Raw genomic sequence first — 18,752 nt, 5'->3', positions numbered from 1 at the left:
CTGCATTCGCTGTAAGGCAGCAACTCTACCGCTGCGCCACCGTGCCGACTTCAATATTTGAGGAATATTGACCTCCTACTTGAGCAGTTCCTTCTGGAAACAAGGAACTGCAGACGCTGGTTTACATAATAGGATGCAAAGTGCAGGAGTAACTCAGCGGGTCTGGCAGCATCTCTGGAGAACATGGATAGTGACTTTGCGAATAGGGACCCTTCTTCAGACTGTCTAAAAAAGGGTCCTGCCCCGAAATGTCACCTATCCATGTCCTCCAGAGATGCTGCCTGGCCTGCTGAGTTACTCCAGCACTTTGTATCCAGTGTTGTTAGGGTTTCTGGCAACTGGGTGGAAATATAGGTGTTTGTGCATAATTAGCTTTGTGAGATTTGGTCGCCGTTTGAAAGGCTAGGTCTGATTGAATTGATGCTTGTATCTTAGACAGTAGACAATAGACAATAGGTGCAGGAGGAGGCCATTCGGCCCCTCGAGCCAGCACCGCCATTCAATGTGATCATGGTTGATCATTCTCAATCAGTACCCCGTTCCTGCCTTCTCCCCATACCCCCTGACTCTGCTATCCTTAAGAGCTCTATCTAGCTCTCTCTTGAATGCATTCAGAGAATTGGCCTCCACTGCCTTCTGAGGCAGAGAATTCCACAGATTCACAACTCTCTGACTGAAAAAGTTTTTCCTCATCTCTGTTCTAAATGGCCTACCCCTTATTCTTAAAATGTGGCCCCTTGTTCTAGACTCACCCAACATTGGGAACATGTTTCCTGCCTCTAACGTGTCCAACCCCTTAATAATCTTATACGTTTCGATAAGATCTCCTCTCATCCTTCTAAATTCCAGTGTATACAAGCCTAGTCGCTCTAGTCTTTCAACATATGACAGTCCCGCCATTCCGGGAATTAACCTAGTAAACCTACGCTGCACGCCCTCAACAGCAAGAATTTTGGTTAGAGGGTTCTTTACATTTAATTGAGACCTAATTCTCATTTATATTTTGACATTCATCTTGTGACCTCAATATTCTATTGTATTCTGCGCAGCTTTGGTGACTTTCAAGCCTACAGCAGGATGAAGAAGCCAAAGACGTACATCTGTAAACCAGACTGTGGGTGTCAGGGTCGAGGGATCTTCATCACCAGAAATCTAAAGGAGATTAAACACGGGGACCGACTGATCTGCCAACAGTACATCGCCAAGGTATTACGTAGCAGTGGTAGCAGAGGGGCAGCACAGAAAAAAGAAAGGGCAGTCATATTCATGGAAACATAGAAAATAGGTGCAGGAGTGAAAAAAAACGTTCTCATCTCGGTCCTAAAAGACTTCCCCCTTATCCTTAAACTGTGACCCCCTTGTTCTGGACTTCCCCAACATCGGGAACAATCTTCCTGCATCTAGCCTGTCCAACCCCTTAAGAATTTTGTAAGTTTCTATAAGATCCCCCTCAATCTTCTAAATTCCAGCGAGTACAAGCCGAGTCTATCCAGTCTTTCTTCATATGAAAGTCCTGCCATCCCAGGAATCAATCTGGTGAACCTTCTCTGTACTCCCTCTATGGCAAGAATATCTTTCCTCAGATTAGGAGACCAAAACTGTACGCAATACTCCAGGTGTGGTCTCACCAATTCCTTCCACTTTCCTCCCCTTGAGGGTGATGGCAGCACTCTCAGTGCCTGAACCGGTCACTAGTCGTTCAGTGTAGGCCTGGACCAGGGAGGCAATTCTTCTCTGATAGTCATCACATCCAAACCTAATTCTGTCCAATCTCACGGGCAGCCACAGTGGCGCAGTGGTAGAGTTACTGCCTTACTGTGCTTGCAGCGCCGGAGACCCAGGTTCGATCCCGATTACAGGTGCTGTCTGTATAGAGTTTGTACGTTCTCCCCGTGACCTGCGTGGGTTTTCTGCGAGATCTTCGGTTTCCTCCCACACTCCAAAGACGTACAGGAATGTAGGTTAATTGGTTTGGTGTACGTGTAAATTGTCCCCGGTGTGTGTAGGATGGTGTTAATGTGCGGGGATCACTGGTCGGTGCGGACTCGGTGAGCCGAAGGGCCTGTTTCCACCCTGTATCTCTAAACTAAAACTAAGCTAAACTTTGACCACTCTCGTGCTTTCCACCAGCACTGAGGTGCCTTTATGGCCATGTTTAGCTAAATCTGCACTGCGGCTGCAGGGATCCATAGCAAAGATAGAGACAAAATGCTGGAGTAACTCAGCGGGACAGGCAGCATCTCTGGAGAATAGGAATAGGTGACATTTCGGGTCGAGACCCTTCTTCTGACAGAGTCAGTGGAGAGGGAAACTAGAGATAAGCAATATGGATCCATATGTCATCTGCCAGGGTTGATTCCAAGTCATGACCCCTCCTGTTTTTTATACTTAGTAACTTCATTAGGCGATTATGGTTGAATGACCAGAGTAGTAATCCAGAGTTCAGATCCCACCATTACAGATGTGGGGTTTAAATTCAGCTAATAACCTGGACTTTGGAGTGGGACAATATTAACCACTCTTAATAAAGATGACCATGAAAGCTATTGCCATTAAAACACATGTTGTTCATTAATGTCCTTCAGAGGAGGCAGTCTGCCCTCTTTTTCCTGGCCACCTTGTGTGTGATTCCAGGTACATCCCATGTGTTGACTCCACATGCTCTTTGCAAGCTACTCAGTTGCACCATTACTGCAATGTTCAATTAGAGAGGGAATGAAGGTAAAGTTTCTCCCAATTGATTTTGTAAAGTTCCCCTCATGAACATCGGGTGTCTAAACTGGGGGAGTTGTCACATATACTGGTGAGGCAACAGTCTGACATTTTGACCTTAACTCCCTGGTCTATGATTTAAGTTTGAGTGTTCTCAACTCTCCTCTATCAGTGCTTAGTCACTGGGTTATCTAAACATGACAATGAAAGGCCACCGCTACTGAACCTTTGTACAGTTAGAAGGCAGGAAATATGGTTAAGGCAGGAAGTGGATGAGAAAGTGGGATAACATAGAACTAGTGTGAATGGGCGATGAATGGTCAGCATGGACCCGGTGGGCCGAAGGGCATGCTATATCTCTAATGGTCTGCATCCCAGAGTACTTAAGGAGGTGGCTCTAGAAATAGTGGAAGCATTGGAGATCATTTTTCAATGTTCTATAGATTCAGGATCAGTTCCTGTGGATTGGAGAATAGCAAATGTTATCCCACTTTTTAAGAAAGGAGGGAGAGAGAAAACGGGTAATTATAGACCAGTTAGTCTGACATCAGTGGTGGGGAAAATGCTGGAGTCAATTATAAAAGACGAAATTGCTGAGCATTTGGATAGCAGTAACGGGATCGTTCCGAGTCAGCATGGATTTACGAAGGGGAAATCATGCTTGACAAATCTACTGGAATTTTTTGAGGATGTAACTAGGAAAATTGACAAGGGAGAGTCAGTGGATGTGGTGTACCTCGACTTTCAGAAAGCCTTCGACAAGGTCCCACATAGGAGATTAGTGGGCAAAATTAGGGCACATGGTATTGGGGGTAGGGTACTGACATGGATAGAAAATTGGTTAACAGACAGAAAGCAAAGAGTGGGGATAAATGGGTCCCTTTCGGAATGGCAGGCAGTGACCAGTGGGGTACCGCAAGGTTCGGTGCTGGGACCCCAGCTATTTACGATATACATTAATGACTTAGACGAAGGGATTAAAAGTACCATTAGCAAATTTGCAGATGATACTAAGTTGGGGGGGAGTGTGAATTGTGAGGAAGATGCAATAAGGCTGCAGGGTGACCTGGACAGGTTGTGTGAGTGGGCGGATACATGGCAGATGCAGTTTAATGTAGATAAGTGTGAGGTTATTCACTTTGGAAGTAAGAATAGAAAGGCAGATTATTATCTGAATGGTGTCAAGTTAGGAGGAGGGGGAGTTCAACGAGATCTGGGTGTCCTAGTGCATCAGTCAATGAAAGGAAGCATGCAGGTTCAGCAGGCAGTGAAGAAAGCCAATGGAATGTTGGCCTTCGTAACAAGAGGAGTTGAGTATAGGAGCAAAGAGGTCCTTCTACAGTTGTACCGGGCCCTGGTGAGACCGCACCTGGAGTACTGTGTGCAGTTTTGGTCTCCAAATTTGAGGAAGGATATTCTTGCTATGGAGGGCGTGCAGCGTAGGTTCACTAGATTAATTCCCGGAATGGCGGGACTGTCGTATGTTGAAAGGCTGGAGCGATTGGGCTTGTATACACTGGAATTTAGAAGGATGAGGGGGGATCTTATTGAAACATATAAGATAATTAGGGGATTGGACACATTAGAGGCAGATAACATGTTCCCAATGTTGGGGGAGTCCAGAACAAGGGGCCACAGTTTGAGAATAAGGGGTAGGCCATTTAGAACGGAGATGAGGAAGAACTTTTTCAGTCAGAGGGTGGTGAAGGTGTGGAATTCTCTGCCTCAGAAGGCAGTGGAGGCCAGTTCGTTGGATGCTTTCAAGAGAGAGCTGGATAGAGCTCTTAAGGATAGCGGAGTGAGGGGGTATGGGGAGAAAGCAGGAACGGGGTACTGATTGATAGTGATCAGCCATGATCGCATTGAATGGCGGTGCTGGCTCGAAGGGCTGAATGGCCTACTCCTGCACCTATTGTCTATTGTCTATTGTCTATAAACTGAGCAAGTTATTTGCTGTGAAGGTGATTGATATTTGATACTCTCCATTAGATCGCTGGGCGGCGCGGACTAGGTGGGCCGAAGGGCCTGTTTCCGCGCTGTATCTCTAAATCTAAAAAAATCTAAAAAACCTGTTTGACAAAGTAATCATTGTTCCTTTCACAGCCTTTCCTCATAGATGGTTTCAAATTTGATCTCCGAGTCTACGTCTTGGTGACATCCTGTGACCCCTTTCGGATTTATATTTACAATGAAGGTCTGGCAAGGTTTGCAACAAGCAAGTACAATGAGCCCTCCAACAGCAATTTGGTAACTTTTGATTTCTGCTTGTACAATATTGTATTACATCAAAGCTTAAGTTCTTGCCCAAAATTGGTCATAACGTGTTTGGGACCAATATAATTGGAGACCCAGGGGCGGTACAGTGGCACAGAGGTAGAGTTGCTGCCTTACAGCGCCAGAGACTCGGGTTCAATCCGGACTCCGGGGGCTATCTGTTTGGGGTTGTACATTATCCCTGTGACCCCCATGGGTTTCTCCAGGCGCTCTGGTTTCCTCCAACACCCAAAGACTTACAACAGGTTAATTAGCTTCTGTAAATTGTCCTGGTGTGTAGGATAGTGTTAGTTTACAAAAGGATCGCTGGTCGGCATGAACCCAGTGGGCCAAAGGGCCTGTTTCCACTTTATCTCTAAAGTCGCCAATGGCAAAGATGTGGGATGTGATGGTGACTGGAACTTGGGGTTTGCGGAGATCATGAAGGGTTAATGGTCAGGCGGGGGTTACAAAGTGAGTGAGGGATGAATGCAATGAGGGAGCTCGTGACGCCGTTCTCCCGAATCAATGATGCATTTTTATTTGTTGCTGACAGGATGACATCTGCATGCACTTGACAAACTATGCCATCAACAAGCACAGCAAGAACTTCGTCAGAGACGGAGACAGCAGCAGCAAAAGGTAGCTAAATGGGCTGGGAAGGGAAATACTGAAATCCATTGTCCAACCGGGGACGGCACGGTAGTGCAGCGGTAGAGTTGCTGCCATCCAGTGCTTGCAGCGCCAGAGACCCGGGTTTGATCCTGACTACGGGTGCTGTCTGTACAGAGTTTGTACCTTCTCCCCATGACCTGCGTGGGTTTTCTCCAAGATCTTTGGTTTCTCCCACACTCCAAAGACGTGCAGGTTTGTAGGTAAATTGGCTTGGTAAATGTAAATTGTCCCTATTGCGTGAAGGATAGTAATATGCGGGGATCGCTGGTCGGCGCGGACTCGGTGGGCCGAAGGGCCTTGTTTCCGCGCTGTATCTCTAAACTAAACTAAACTAATCAGTATGCAACATCAGAAAGGAGTCTGAAGAAAGGCTCCAACCCGAATCGTCGTCTGTCCATTCACTCCACCTGACCCGCTGAGTTCCTCCAGCACTTTGTGTTTTGCCAATGATTCCAGCATCTGTAGTCTCTTGTGCCTCTCTGTCACCATAGAGAAGATGTTTGCATCTCCCCTCTCTCCCGGATCCCCCCCCCTCCCCGTTTCCCACCCTAGTCATTGTACTAGTTTCATTGTCGTCCTGTTGCGTTTCACTGTCAGTATAACGTTATCACCTACCCCACAGCCAACAATGGACCATTGTGGGCTCTACCTTTCCTTGAATATTGTTGCTTTTTGCATATCTTTCATTCATTTGTTCCATGTGCTGTCGATATCTCTCGTTCCACTTTCCCCTGACTCTACGTCTGAAGAAGGATCTTGACCCGAAATGTCACCTATTCCTTTTCTCCAGAGATGCTGTCTGACCCACTGAGTTACTCCAGCTTTTTCTGTCAAACTTCAGTTTAAACCCGCATTTGCAATTCCTTCCTACGCAAAGATGTGTCAATGACTGGTTACAGTAGCTGGACAAGTTGTTGTGGGATATATGTGGCATTGGGTAGCTCTGCAAGGGGAGCTATTTGACCCGAACTCTTCAGCACCACAGCACAACGCTCTAGTAATGTGAAAGGAGCTTGCAGTTTTGGTTTAAACCTGATGATATTGTCCCATTTTCAGCTGGCATCTTCAAGGCATGAAGCCAATTGTGCTGATGGTGCAGAATACCATGTATTATTGTTTTAATAGGAGTAACATTATTTCAATAATGAAGCCTCCTCATTTTCAACTGGGAGCGTCTCATTGAGCAATTATAAGATTTTGAAAGTATTTTGCAACGAGAACAGACTTTGTAGTCTTTCAGCCGATTAAATCAGGGTAGAATTGAAATTTCACTACTTTCAACTGAATTCACACTTCTCGTCACACATGTAAACATAGAAACATAGAAAATAGGTGCAGGAGGAGGCCATTTGGCCCTTCGAGCCAGCACTGCCATTCATTGTGATCATGGCTGATCATCTACAATCAGTAACCCGTGCCTGCCTTCTCCCCATATCCCTTGATTCCACTAGCCCCTAGAGCTCTATCCAACTCTCTTTTAAATTCATCCAGTGAATTGGCCTCCACTGCCCTCTGTGGCAGAGAATTCCACAAATTCACAACTCTCTGGGTGAAAAGGTTTTTTTCTCACCTCAGGTTTAAATGACCTCCCCTTTATTCATTAGACTGTGTCCCCTGGTTCTGGACTCCCCCAACATTGGGAACATTTTTCCTGCATCTAGCTTGTCTAGTCCTTTTTTATAAATTTATACGTCTCTATAAGATCCCCTCTCATCCTTCTAAACTCCAATGAATACAAGCCCAGTCTTTCCAATCTATTTTCCAACTATATCAAAAGTATACCCATGGATCCGTGATGCACAAGATAAAATGAAGGAAAAACACAAAGTGCTGGAGTAACTCAGCAGTTCAGGCAGCATCTCTGAAGGACATGGATACAGTAGGTGACATTTCGAGTCGGGACCCTTCTTCAGACTGATTGTCGTAGGTGAAAGAAAGCTGGAAAATAGGTGAAGGAAGGACAAAGCTTTCACTCACCAAGCTTTGTCTCACACCCAGCTCTTTTCCAGTCTGAAAGAGGCTCCCAACCCCAAACATCGTCCATCCATGTTGTCCCAAGATGCTGCCTGACCCGCTGTGTTTTTTGGTAAACCAGAATCTGCAATTCCTTGAGTCTCCAAGTTAAAATTAATGCACTCTTGATCCATCCTTGTATTAGTTCACCCATGCTGTGTTCTGTATCGTGCAGAAAACTGTCCTCACTGAACAAATGGTTGGCAGAACACGGACACGACGTGCCAAAAGTGTGGACGGACATCGAGGACGTCATTGTTAAAACGCTAATCTCTGCCTACCCGATCTTGAAGCACAATTACAGGACTTGTTTCTCCAACCATCTCTGTGGCTGTGCCTGCTTTGAGATACTAGGATTCGATATTCTGATGGATCGTAATTTGAAACCATGGCTCTTGGAGGTGGGTTAAACGACAAGGAAAGTCTTTGACACCAGAGTCCACAGGGAGCGGTGGTAATGATGTGCATGACCATTGTATCTGTTTTGACATTATCTTAGTTTAGTTTAGTTTAGGGATACAGCGCGGAAACAGGCTCTTCGGCCCACCGAGTCCACACCGACCAGCGATCCCCGCACATTAACACTACCCTATACACACTAGGGACAATTTACACTTATACCAAGCCAATTTACTTACATACCTGTACATCTTTGGATTGTGGGAGGAAACCGAAGATCTCGGAGAAAACCCAGGCGGTCACGGGGAGAACGTACAAACTCCGTACAAACAGCACCCGTAGACAATAGACAATAGGTGCAGGAGGAGGCCATTCGGCCCTTCGAGCCAGCACCGACATTCAATGTGATCATGGCTGATCATTCTCAATCAGTACCCCGCGCTTCGGCGCTGCAAGGGCTGTAAGGCAGCAACTCTACCGCTGCAACACCTGTGTTGGCTCAGGAATCTGGGTGAGATTCCATTGGCTTGCAGTAACAGTGGAACTGTGCCAATGTGTGCACAAACCACCTTGCTGAAACGCCCCTGACTGTCAACGGGATAGTAATACCTCTGTACTGCAGGGACCGTCTGGATCAAGTGCATCTGTTTCTGAAGGAATACCTCACCCCACAGCCTTCTGCCTCTCAGGTGGGAGACTTCAGCTTCCCACTGAGTCTAGCTGACACTGAGGATCCTTGGAGAACATGCATAGACAAAGCTTGGGGTTGGGACCCTTCTTCAGACTGCTCTGGAGACCCTGGATAGACAAAGCTTTGGGTTGGGACCCTTCTTCAGACTGCTTTGGAGAACGTGGACAGGCAAAGTTTCAGGTCGAGACCCTTCTTCAGACTGCTCTGGAGAATGTGGATAGGCAATGTTTTGGGTCGTGACCTTCAGATTTACTCCAGCATGCTATATTTTTTGCTCAAGGTTCCAGCATCTACAGTTCCTTACGCTTACTCTCAAGGCCCCTATAGTTTAGGGACCAATGGGAGGGATTGAGCCCTGAGAACAGGTTTTAAGAGGGAGATGATATCTCTGGCTGTCCGACATCTTATCGGCAAAACGTTGGGAAGCAATGGTGGAGGGTCAGCATAGAAGTGCCAAAAAAGCCGTGGGTGGAATTTTTGAGTTGTCCAAAAGATAGTGATTAGAAGCCGTGAGATACTTGCATCTTAGCACGCAAGCTTTGAGGGCAATTGGAGTTTCCCTTTAATTTGGTACCAATGCCATGCCTGCATTCTGCCCTCCAGGTGAACCATTCCCCCAGCTTCACCACAGACTCCAGGCTGGACAGAGAGGTGAAGGACAATCTACTGTACGATACCATTTGTCTGATAAACCTTGGAGCAAGTGACAAGCAAAAGGTGAATGAGGAGGAGAGGCGCAGGGTGCAGGAACGTCTGTGGCAGCGTCACACGACCCGTGAATTCAGGTAGAGATATTGTAGTCCCGTGGCACGCGATATAAAAGTCCGCACTCTTGCTCATTCCCAGCTCCCTTCAAGGCCTCGGGTTAAAGCCAATGGTTGAGAGACCCGAGTTTCCAAGTCCCTAGTTTGCTGAAAGTGGTACCTCGAACGGATAGGGCAGTGAAGGCGGTTGGCATGCTTGCCTTCATAGGGCAGGGCACAGAACATAAAACTCAGGATGCTATGTTGAAACTTCACAAAGCAGTGTTTAGGCCACACTTGTGTGTAATTCTAGTCATCACGGTCGAGGAAGTATTCGATTCTGCTGTTAATTAACTTTACTTTGTGCAACTGCTTATCCTGTGACCTGTCCATGTGGGCAATGTTATCAGTTGGTGGCACAGCGGTAGAGTTGCTGCCTTTCAATGTCAGGGAGCCGGTTCGATCCCGACCATCGCGTGCTGTCTGTACGGAGTTTGTACGTTCTCCCTGTGACCACGTGGGTTTTCTGCGAGTGTTCCGGTTTTCCCAACACTCCAAAGACGTACAGGCTTCTGGTAATTGGCTTCTGGAAGTTGTCCCTAATGTGTAGGATCGTGCTAGTGTACTGGGTGAACGCTGGTCGGCGCTGACTCAGTGGGGCGAAGGCCCTATTTTTGTGCTGCATCTCTAAAGTTGTTTTAAACTGTTGCATCTATGAAGATCTTCAACGTGAGGGGGGGGGGGGGGGGGGGGGTAGGTTTTAATGAGGACAAATAGATGGCCACGAAGGTCGGCATGGATATGGTGAGCCGAAAGGCCCATTTCTGAGCTGTGACACTGTACAACTGTAGAAATATCTCAGAATATCTCACACAGAGGGTGGTGGGTATACGGAACAAAATGCCAGATGAGGTAGTTGAGGCTGGGACTATCCCAGCGTTTACGGAACAGTTAATAGACACAAAGAGCTGGAGTGGCTCAGCGGGACAGGCATCATCTCTGCAGAGAAGGAATTGGTGTCGAAACCCTTCTTCAGACTCACTGTTTAAGAAACAGACAGGTACGTGTATAGGACAAGTTTGGAGGGGTATGGACCAAGCGAAGGCAGGTGGGACTAGTGTAGCAGGGACATTGTTGGCCGGTGTGGGCAAGTTGGGCATGAAGGTCCTGTTTCCACACTGTGTATAAGAAAATAACTGGAGATGCTGGTACAAATCGAAGGTATTTATTCACAAAATGTTGGAGTAACTCAGCAGGTCAGGCAGCATCTCAAGAGAGAAGGAATGGGTGACGTTTCGGGTCGAGACCCTTCTTCAGACTGAAGAAGGGTCTCGACCTGAAACGTTACCCATTCCTTCTCTCCTGAGATGCTGCCTGACCTGCTGAGTTACTCCAGCATTTTGTGAATAAATACTGTTTCCACACTGTATCACTCTGTGATGCTATGACTCTAATTCTTGAGGAAGTGAGTGAGTGAGGTGTTTTGTCCCAGCTCCTGATTTGGCTTCCGTTACCCCCACAGACGGGAGCAGTACGAGAACTACCAGTCGGCTTGGCTCCAGCAGGTGGAGAAGTACGAGAAGGAACACCTTGGAGGCTTCCACTTGATTTACCCATGGCCTGACTCCGAGAAATACGATAACTTCTTTAAACAAAGCGGATCGCTTTTTCAGGAGACGGTCGCTTCCAGAGCGAGAGAAGAATGTGCCAGGTATGAACTGTCGGCAGGAAAACCATTTCATAAGTTCATAAGTCATAGGAGCAGAAGTAGTCCTTTCAGCCCATCAAGTCTAAGCCGCCATTCAATCATGCTTGATCTATCTTTCCCTCTCAATCCCATTCTCCTGCCTTCTCCCCATAACCCTTGATACCCTTACTAATCAAGTATCTGTCAATAGACAATAGACAATAGGTGCAGGAGGAGGCCATTCGGCCCTTCGAGCCAGCACCGCCATTCAATGTGATCATGGCTGATCATTCTCAATCAGTACCCCGTTCCTGCCTTCTCCCCATACCCCCTGACTCTGTTATCCTTAAGAGCTCTATCTAGCTCTCTCTTGAATACATTCAGAGAATTGGCCTCCACTGCCTTCTAAGGCAGAGAATTCCACAGATATTCAATTCTCTGACTGAGAGTTTTTCCTCATCTCAGTTCTAAATGGCCTACCCCTTATTCTTAAACTGTGGCCCCTTGTTCTGGACTCCCCCAACCTTGGGAACATGTTTCCTGCCTCTAACGTGTCCAACCCCTTAACAATCTTATACATTTCGATAAGATCTCCTCTCAATTTTCGGTTTGAAAATACCCAATGACTTGGCCTCCACTGCCGTCTTTGGCAATAACTTCCACAGATTCACCACCCTCTGACTAAAGAAATTCCTCCTTATCTCCATTCTAAAGGTATGTTCTTTTATTTTGAGGCTGTACCTGCTAGTCCTAGACTCTCCCACTAGTGGAATCATCCTCTCCCACATCCACTCTATCCAGGCCTTTCACTGTTCGGTAAGTTTCAATGAGTTCCCCCCCTCATCTTTCCAAACTCCAGCGAGTAGGTTTGGGAGTAGGTGGCATATTTTTTTTACATGTTGATCGAGCTGGAAGTTGTGAGGTCCAAGTCCTTGTTTGGAGATAACAGTATTTTTCATTTGTATTCAACTATTGTTGAAGTACAACCTAAAACTGTAATTACACTTAGAAACATAGAAACATAGAAAATAGGTGCAGGAGTAGGCCATTCGGCCCTTCGAGCCAGCACTGCCATTCAATGTCATCATATCTGATCATCTAAAATCAGTACCCCGTTCCTGCTTTTTCCCCATATCTCTTGATTCCTTTAGCACTAAGAGCTAAATCTAACTCTCTCTTGAAAACATCTGCTGTCTTCTGTGGCAGAGAATTCCACAGATTCACAACTCTGGGTGAAGAAGTTTTTTCTCATCTCAGTCCTAAATGGCCGACCCGTTATCCTTAAACTGTGAACCCTGGTTCTGGAATCCCCCTAAGACGTTTCGGGTCGAGGCCCTTCTTCAGCAGAGTGTGTTGGGTGCACGTTGATTGACTAGTTATCGGGTTAGACAATAGACAATAGACAATAGGTGCAGGAGTAGGCCATTCAGCCCTTCGAGCCAGCACCGCCATTCAATGCGATCATGGCTGATCACTCTCAATCAGTACCCCGTTCCTGCCTTCTCCCCATACCCCCTCACTCCGCTATCCTTAAGAGCTCTATCCAGCTCTCTCTTGAAAGCATCCAACGAACTGGCCTCCACTGCCTTCTGAGGCAGAGAATTCCACACCTTCACCACCCTCTGACTGAAAAAGTTCTTCCTCATCTCCGTTCTAAATGGCCTACCCCTTATTCTCAAACTGTGGCCCCTTGTTCTGGACTCCCCCAACATTGGGAACATGTTATCTGCCTCTAATGTGTCCAATCCCCTAATTATCTTATATGTTTCAATAAGATCCCCCCTCATCCTTCTAAATTCCAGTGTATACAAGCCCAATCGCTCCAGCCTTTCAACATACGACAGTCCCGCCATTCCGGGAATTAACCTAGTGAACCTACGCTGCACGCCCTCCATAGCAAGAACATCCTTCCTCAAATTTGGAGACCAAAACTGCACACAGTACTCCAGGTGCGGTCTCACCAGGGCCCGGTACAACTGTAGAAGGACCTCTTTGCTCCTATACTCAACTCCTCTTGTTACGAAGGCCAACATTCCATTGGCTTTCTTCACTGCCTGCTGAACCTGCATGCTTCCTTTCATTGACTGATGCACTAGGACACCCAGATCTCGTTGAACTCCCCCTCCTCCTAACTTGACACCATTCAGATAATAATCTGCCTTTCTATTCTTACTTCCAAAGTGAATAACCTCACACTTATCTACATTAAACTGCATCTGCCATGTATCCGCCCACTCACACAACCTGTCCAAGTCACCCTGCAGCCTTATTGCATCTTCCTCACAATTCACACTACCCCCCAACTTAGTATCATCTGCAAATTTGCTAATGGTACTTTTAATCCCTTCGTCTAAGTCATTAATGTATATCGTAAATAGCTGGGGTCCCAGCACCGAACCTTGCGGTACCCCACTGGTCACTGCCTGCCATTCCGAAAGGGGCCCATTTATCCCCACTCTTTGCTTTCTGTCTGTCAACCAATTTTCTATCCATGTCAGTACCCTACCCCCAATACCATGTGCCCTAATTTTGCCCGCTAATCTCCTATGTGGGTTCTTTCTGATCAGGCACCAACTGGAGGAGATTCGACAGAAGAATGAACCGAAGGAGCTGGTAAAGGGGAAAAAGGTGAAGGAACCGAAGGATGCCCACCTGCATGGGGAGTCAGGGGCCGAGCCCTCTGCACTGGAACGAGTCTACAAGAAGTACAACTGTTTCGCCCTAAAGAAAGAGGTACTATTCCCAGAAATTACTGCTGATTCTTCATTGCCCCATAGCTGTGCATCCAACAGGTGAACTGATCTGATAGTGTTTTAAGTATTGATTTAATCTCTTGGTGTGGATGAGTTCTGTGCATTAACCTTGGATATTTCTTTCTGGGTGAACCGCTTTATTAAATGTGCCATCTGTGAAATGTAGAAATTAATGGAGTTTGGAAATCAAAAATGTACCTTCTGAACATACTTGCCATGGGGAATGACTGAGACCAAGCAGGAATCGTGGACCATTCTCAGAAATGTTCTCCGGAGATGAAACCCTTGATGTATGCGATTGCACATTGACGACTTGGATATGAATGTAGGAGGCAGTATGATGAGCAGGTTTGCAGATGACACGGAAATTTGTGACGTTGCAGATGGGGAAGAGGATTGTCCTGAGATCCGGCAAGATATTGGTCAGTTTGAAAGTTGAGCAATGGCAGATGGAATTTAACCCTGACAATTATGAAATGATGCATTTTGGAAGGTCAAATAAGGGTGGGATGTACATGGTAAATGGTGCTACCCTAGTGAGTGTTGATGAGCAGAGGGGCCTAGGGTTTAAGTCCATAGATCCCTGAAAGGGCAGATAGGTCACTGCGGCCTAACATCATGGAGCTTGCTGGAGGCCTTGACTGGAACTGACTTTGAGCCCCCGCGGGGCATGGGCTTACCATCTGAGCGTGCGATTCCTTGCCTGGGATCGACACTCCAACCGCGGCCTGCGGGCTTTAACATCAAGGAGCTCGCAGTCTCGGGTTGAGACCGGTCGGGAGCTCCAAGCTGCACGAGGTTCGACAAGCCCTGACCCGGGGTAGATCGCCCGGCACGGGGGGGTGGGGGGCTGAGATGCAGGAGCTTGATCGCCCCGACGAGGAAGGCCCACCGCCGGCTACGGGAGTCAAGATCGTCCCGTCAAAGGAAGGCTCGAGGCCCCCGACCGCTGGAGGACAAAGAAGGGAGAGATTGAACTTTTTTTCGCCCTCCATCACAGTGAGGAATGTGGAGGAGTCACTGTGGTGGATGTTCATGTATCTTGTTTGTCCTGTTGCTTTTTATTGTTATGACTGTATGGCAAATGGAGTTCCTCGTATGTTGCAAAACATTCTTAGCTAATAAAGTATGATTATGATTGTGATCGTGAGGTGGATTGGATAGCCATAGAGTCATCATAGCATAGAATATGAGAGCGGGGACATCATGTTACAATTTCATAAACCATTGAGATATCGTTTAGCCGCACTTGAAGTATCACGTGCTGTTTAGGCTGCCACCTTGTAGGTAGGATGTGGTATGTTGCTTGGATTGGAGCATTTCCGTGACAAGAAAAGATTAGATGGGCTGAGTTTGTGTTCCCTGGAATGGAGGCTGAGGGGTGACCAGAGGGAGTTATACAAAATTATAAGAAGGATAGGCAGATCTAACGATAAGAATCGTACGTCTGAAGAAGGGTCTCGACCCGAAACATTACCCATCCTTTTTCACCAGATAATGATGCCTAACCCAGTTGAGTTACCCCAGCACTTTGTACCTATCTTCGATAAGAATCTTTTTCCTTTGTTGGGGATGCTTAAAACAAGAGGTCATGGGTATCAAGTGGTAGATAGGAGGTTTAGAGGGAATCTGAGGGGAAACGTTGTTAAAGAGCAGCTGGAATCTGGAGCGTGCTGCTGGAGGAAGTAGTGGAGAAAGAGACTCAAACATTTAAGAAGCATCTAGACAATAAATTGAATTGCCAAGGAATGTCCAATCCATAGATCCCTGAAATTGGCAGCACAGGTAGATAAATGGTGAAGCATGCATATAATAATAATAATAATAATAATGCATTTTATTTATATAGCGCTTTTCATATACTCAAAGACGCTTTACAGAGATTTTGAGAACATAGGGAAATGAATAAATAGATAAATAAGTAAATAAATAAATGAACAGAGAAAGGAGACAGAAGGTGAGGTGACCTTCAGTGGTTGAAGGCAGTACTGAACAGGTGAGACTTCAGCGATGTTTTGAATGTGGTGAGTGTGGAGGAGTCTCTAACGGTTTGGGGTAGTGAGTTCCATAGGGTGGGAGCAGCGATGGAGAAAGCCCTGTCCCCCCAGGATCTGAGTTTGGTCCGGATGTGGGGGGATAGGAGATTGGCAGCGGCAGAGCGGAGGGTGCAGGTGGGAGTGTGCCTGTGGAGGAGGTCGGTCAGGTAGGATGGGGCCAGGTTATGGAGGGCTTTGTAGGTTATGAGGAGGATTTTGTACTGGATTCTCTGGGGGATGGGGAGCCAGTGGAGTTTATAAAGGACGGGGGTGATATGGTCACGGATCGAGGTGTGTGTGAGTAGACGGGCAGCGGAGTTTTGAATGTATTGAAGTTTATTGATGATTTTTGAGGGTGCGCCATAGAGGAGGCTGTTGCAGTAGTCCAGACGGGAGGTGATGAAGGTGTGGATGAGGGTTTCTGCAGCTTTTAGGTTTAGGCACCTTTTAGGCACCTTTTTAAAAAAATCAAAAATATTTATTCAAATATTAAAATAATATATACAATACAATAAAACCAAAACAGAACCCACCACCAGAATATTATACAAACAAATATACCAATTGAAACTATTATACAATTATATTACAATCCCCATCCAGGATACATCCAATCCCCCGCGGTGCCCAGCGGTCCCGGAAATCCCCCAGGGTGCCCGTAGTCCCTCTCCAACACCACCCGGGCGCGGACGTAACCCCGGAAAAGGGGCAGGCAGCTGGCTCGGGCACGGACGCGGACGTAACCCCGGAAAAGGGGCAGGCAGCTGGCTCGGGCAGAGCCCTCTTCCGCCTGGCGCCGTGAGTCGCGGATGGCCAGCTTGGCCAGGCCCAGGAGCAACCCAACAAGGACATCTTCGGCCCTACCCTCTCCCCTACGCACAGGGTGTCCAAAGATGAGGATGGTGGGTCATATAGACACCTTGGCATGGACTATGTGCAGGGACTAGTATAGATATGTACAATAAAGAGAGACACAAAAATCTGGAGTAGCTCAGCGGGTCGGGCAGCATCTCTGGAGAAAAGGAACAGGTGATGTTTCAGGTCGAGACCCTTCTTCAGACTGAGAGTCAGGGGATCGGGAAACTAGAGATATGAAAAGGGATCAGAGCCAGCACCGATGATCAAAGAGCCCACATTGGTCCATTGTGGAAGAGGTGATAACGAGGGGATACGAACAGTAAAACTAGCAGGATGTCTAGGATGGGTGAGCGAGAGGGAATGCAAGGATTACTTGAAATTAGAGATGTCAATCTTCATACCGCTGGGTTTTAAGCTGCCCAAGCGAAATATGAGGTGCTGTTCCTAATCAGGATGGACACAGTGGGCCCAATGGCCTGTGTCTCTGGAGTATGACTCTGACCCTGAATCAGTAACTCCCAGGTCCCCATAATAAAGCAACCCACCAAACCTTGAAAAAGAAGTCCTCTGGCATTTCTGATACGTCTCTGGATCAAGTCGAGGCAGAGAGAAAGCTGTTGTTCCACAAGACTAGACCCTGGGCCATGGTCCTTCAGCAATGGGTGAAGAGCCATTGCCATTTTTATTCCTAGAACTTGGCCTCAAGCAGGAATATATTTGTTGATCGCGCCAGAATGAATATACAGGGTTACGAATGGAATAGAAACATAGAAACATAGAAAACAGGTGCAGGAGTAGGCCATTCGGCCCTTCGAGCCTGTACGCACCGCCATTCAATACGATCATGGCTGATCATCCAACTCAGTATCCCGTACCTGCCTTCTCTCCATACCCCCTGATCCCTTTAGCCACAAGGGCCACATCTAACCCCCTCTTAAATATAGCCAATGAACTGGCCTCAACTACCTTCTGTGGCAGAGAATTCCACAGATTCACCACTCTCTGTGTGAAAAAAAACATTCTCATCTCGGCCCTAAAAGACTTCCCCCTTATCCTTAAACTGTGACCCCTTGTTCTGGACTTCCCCAACATCGGGAACAATCTTCCTGCATCTAGCCTGTCCAACCCCTTAAGAATTTTGTAAGTTTCTATAAGATCCCCCCTCAATCTTCTAAATTCCAGCGAGTACAAGCCGAGTCTACCCAGTCTTTCTTCATATGAAAGTCCTGCCATCCCAGGAATCAATCTGGTGAACCTTCTCTGTACACCCTCTATGGCAAGAATGTCTTTCCTCAGATTAGGAGACCAAAACTGTACGCGATGATTAGGAGACCAAAACTGTACGAATAGCTCTACAGAGGCTTTGAGATATATATCTTTGCAATTGTACTTTGTTGCCACGTGTACCAAAGTACAGTGAAATTCTTTTTTGCTCACAGTTCAGTGCCAATCCTACCATACATTAGGCACAATCATACTAGGTAGAGAGTGTAAGACAGTAGACCGCACTGAGTCAGTACACATGAGTCACCGTGATTTAGGCACTATTTACCCTTCAATCTGAAATTTTTAAAAAAATGTTAGAGTCTTAACTTGGCCGCATAGGCCCTTTATCCTGTGGGCGGCACTGCGCTGGAGTTGCAGGGGTTGGCTTGGCCAGACGATGTGTTGATGTGCTCTTCCGCTGCTCTGTTCATTCCGAGTGCTTATCCACTTGGAGCAGCGCCGGATCTAATGGAGCTCCAAGCTGCTTCGGGGCCAGCGGCCCATTCCGCCAAATCGACCTCTACGATGCTTCGCCATCGGCCTGTGAACGTGTTGGTCCTTCACCTTCAGTGGCACGGTGGCGCAGCGGTAGAGTTGCTGTCTTACAAGGCCAGAGACGCGGGCTTTATCCTGACTACGGGGGTGCTGTCTGTGTGGAGTTTGTGC

At 47.0% G+C, this 18,752-nt stretch overlaps 1 protein-coding gene across 3 annotated transcripts in view; it reads left to right on the top strand.

Moving 5' to 3' along the window:
- Nucleotides 1-18,752, top strand: part of LOC144610831 (tubulin polyglutamylase TTLL13-like) — a 47,040-nt gene that overhangs the window by 10,051 nt on the left and 18,237 nt on the right. For all 3 annotated transcript variants that reach the window (XM_078429761.1, XM_078429763.1, XM_078429762.1), the window contains 7 exons: nucleotides 1,050-1,206; nucleotides 4,816-4,959; nucleotides 5,522-5,607; nucleotides 7,829-8,054; nucleotides 9,347-9,528; nucleotides 11,009-11,197; nucleotides 13,741-13,906. In XM_078429761.1, the coding sequence (XP_078285887.1) occupies nucleotides 1,050-1,206; nucleotides 4,816-4,959; nucleotides 5,522-5,607; nucleotides 7,829-8,054; nucleotides 9,347-9,528; nucleotides 11,009-11,197; nucleotides 13,741-13,906 (1,150 nt within the window). The remainder of the gene's footprint in view (nucleotides 1-1,049; nucleotides 1,207-4,815; nucleotides 4,960-5,521; nucleotides 5,608-7,828; nucleotides 8,055-9,346; nucleotides 9,529-11,008; nucleotides 11,198-13,740; nucleotides 13,907-18,752) is intronic.

The sequence above is a fragment of the Rhinoraja longicauda genome, chromosome 38 (assembly GCF_053455715.1).
Source record: "Rhinoraja longicauda isolate Sanriku21f chromosome 38, sRhiLon1.1, whole genome shotgun sequence".
Classification (NCBI taxonomy): domain Eukaryota; kingdom Metazoa; phylum Chordata; class Chondrichthyes; order Rajiformes; family Arhynchobatidae; genus Rhinoraja; species Rhinoraja longicauda.
Note: the sequence above shows the minus strand (reverse complement) of the source record. Positions and strands in the feature narration are given on the sequence as shown.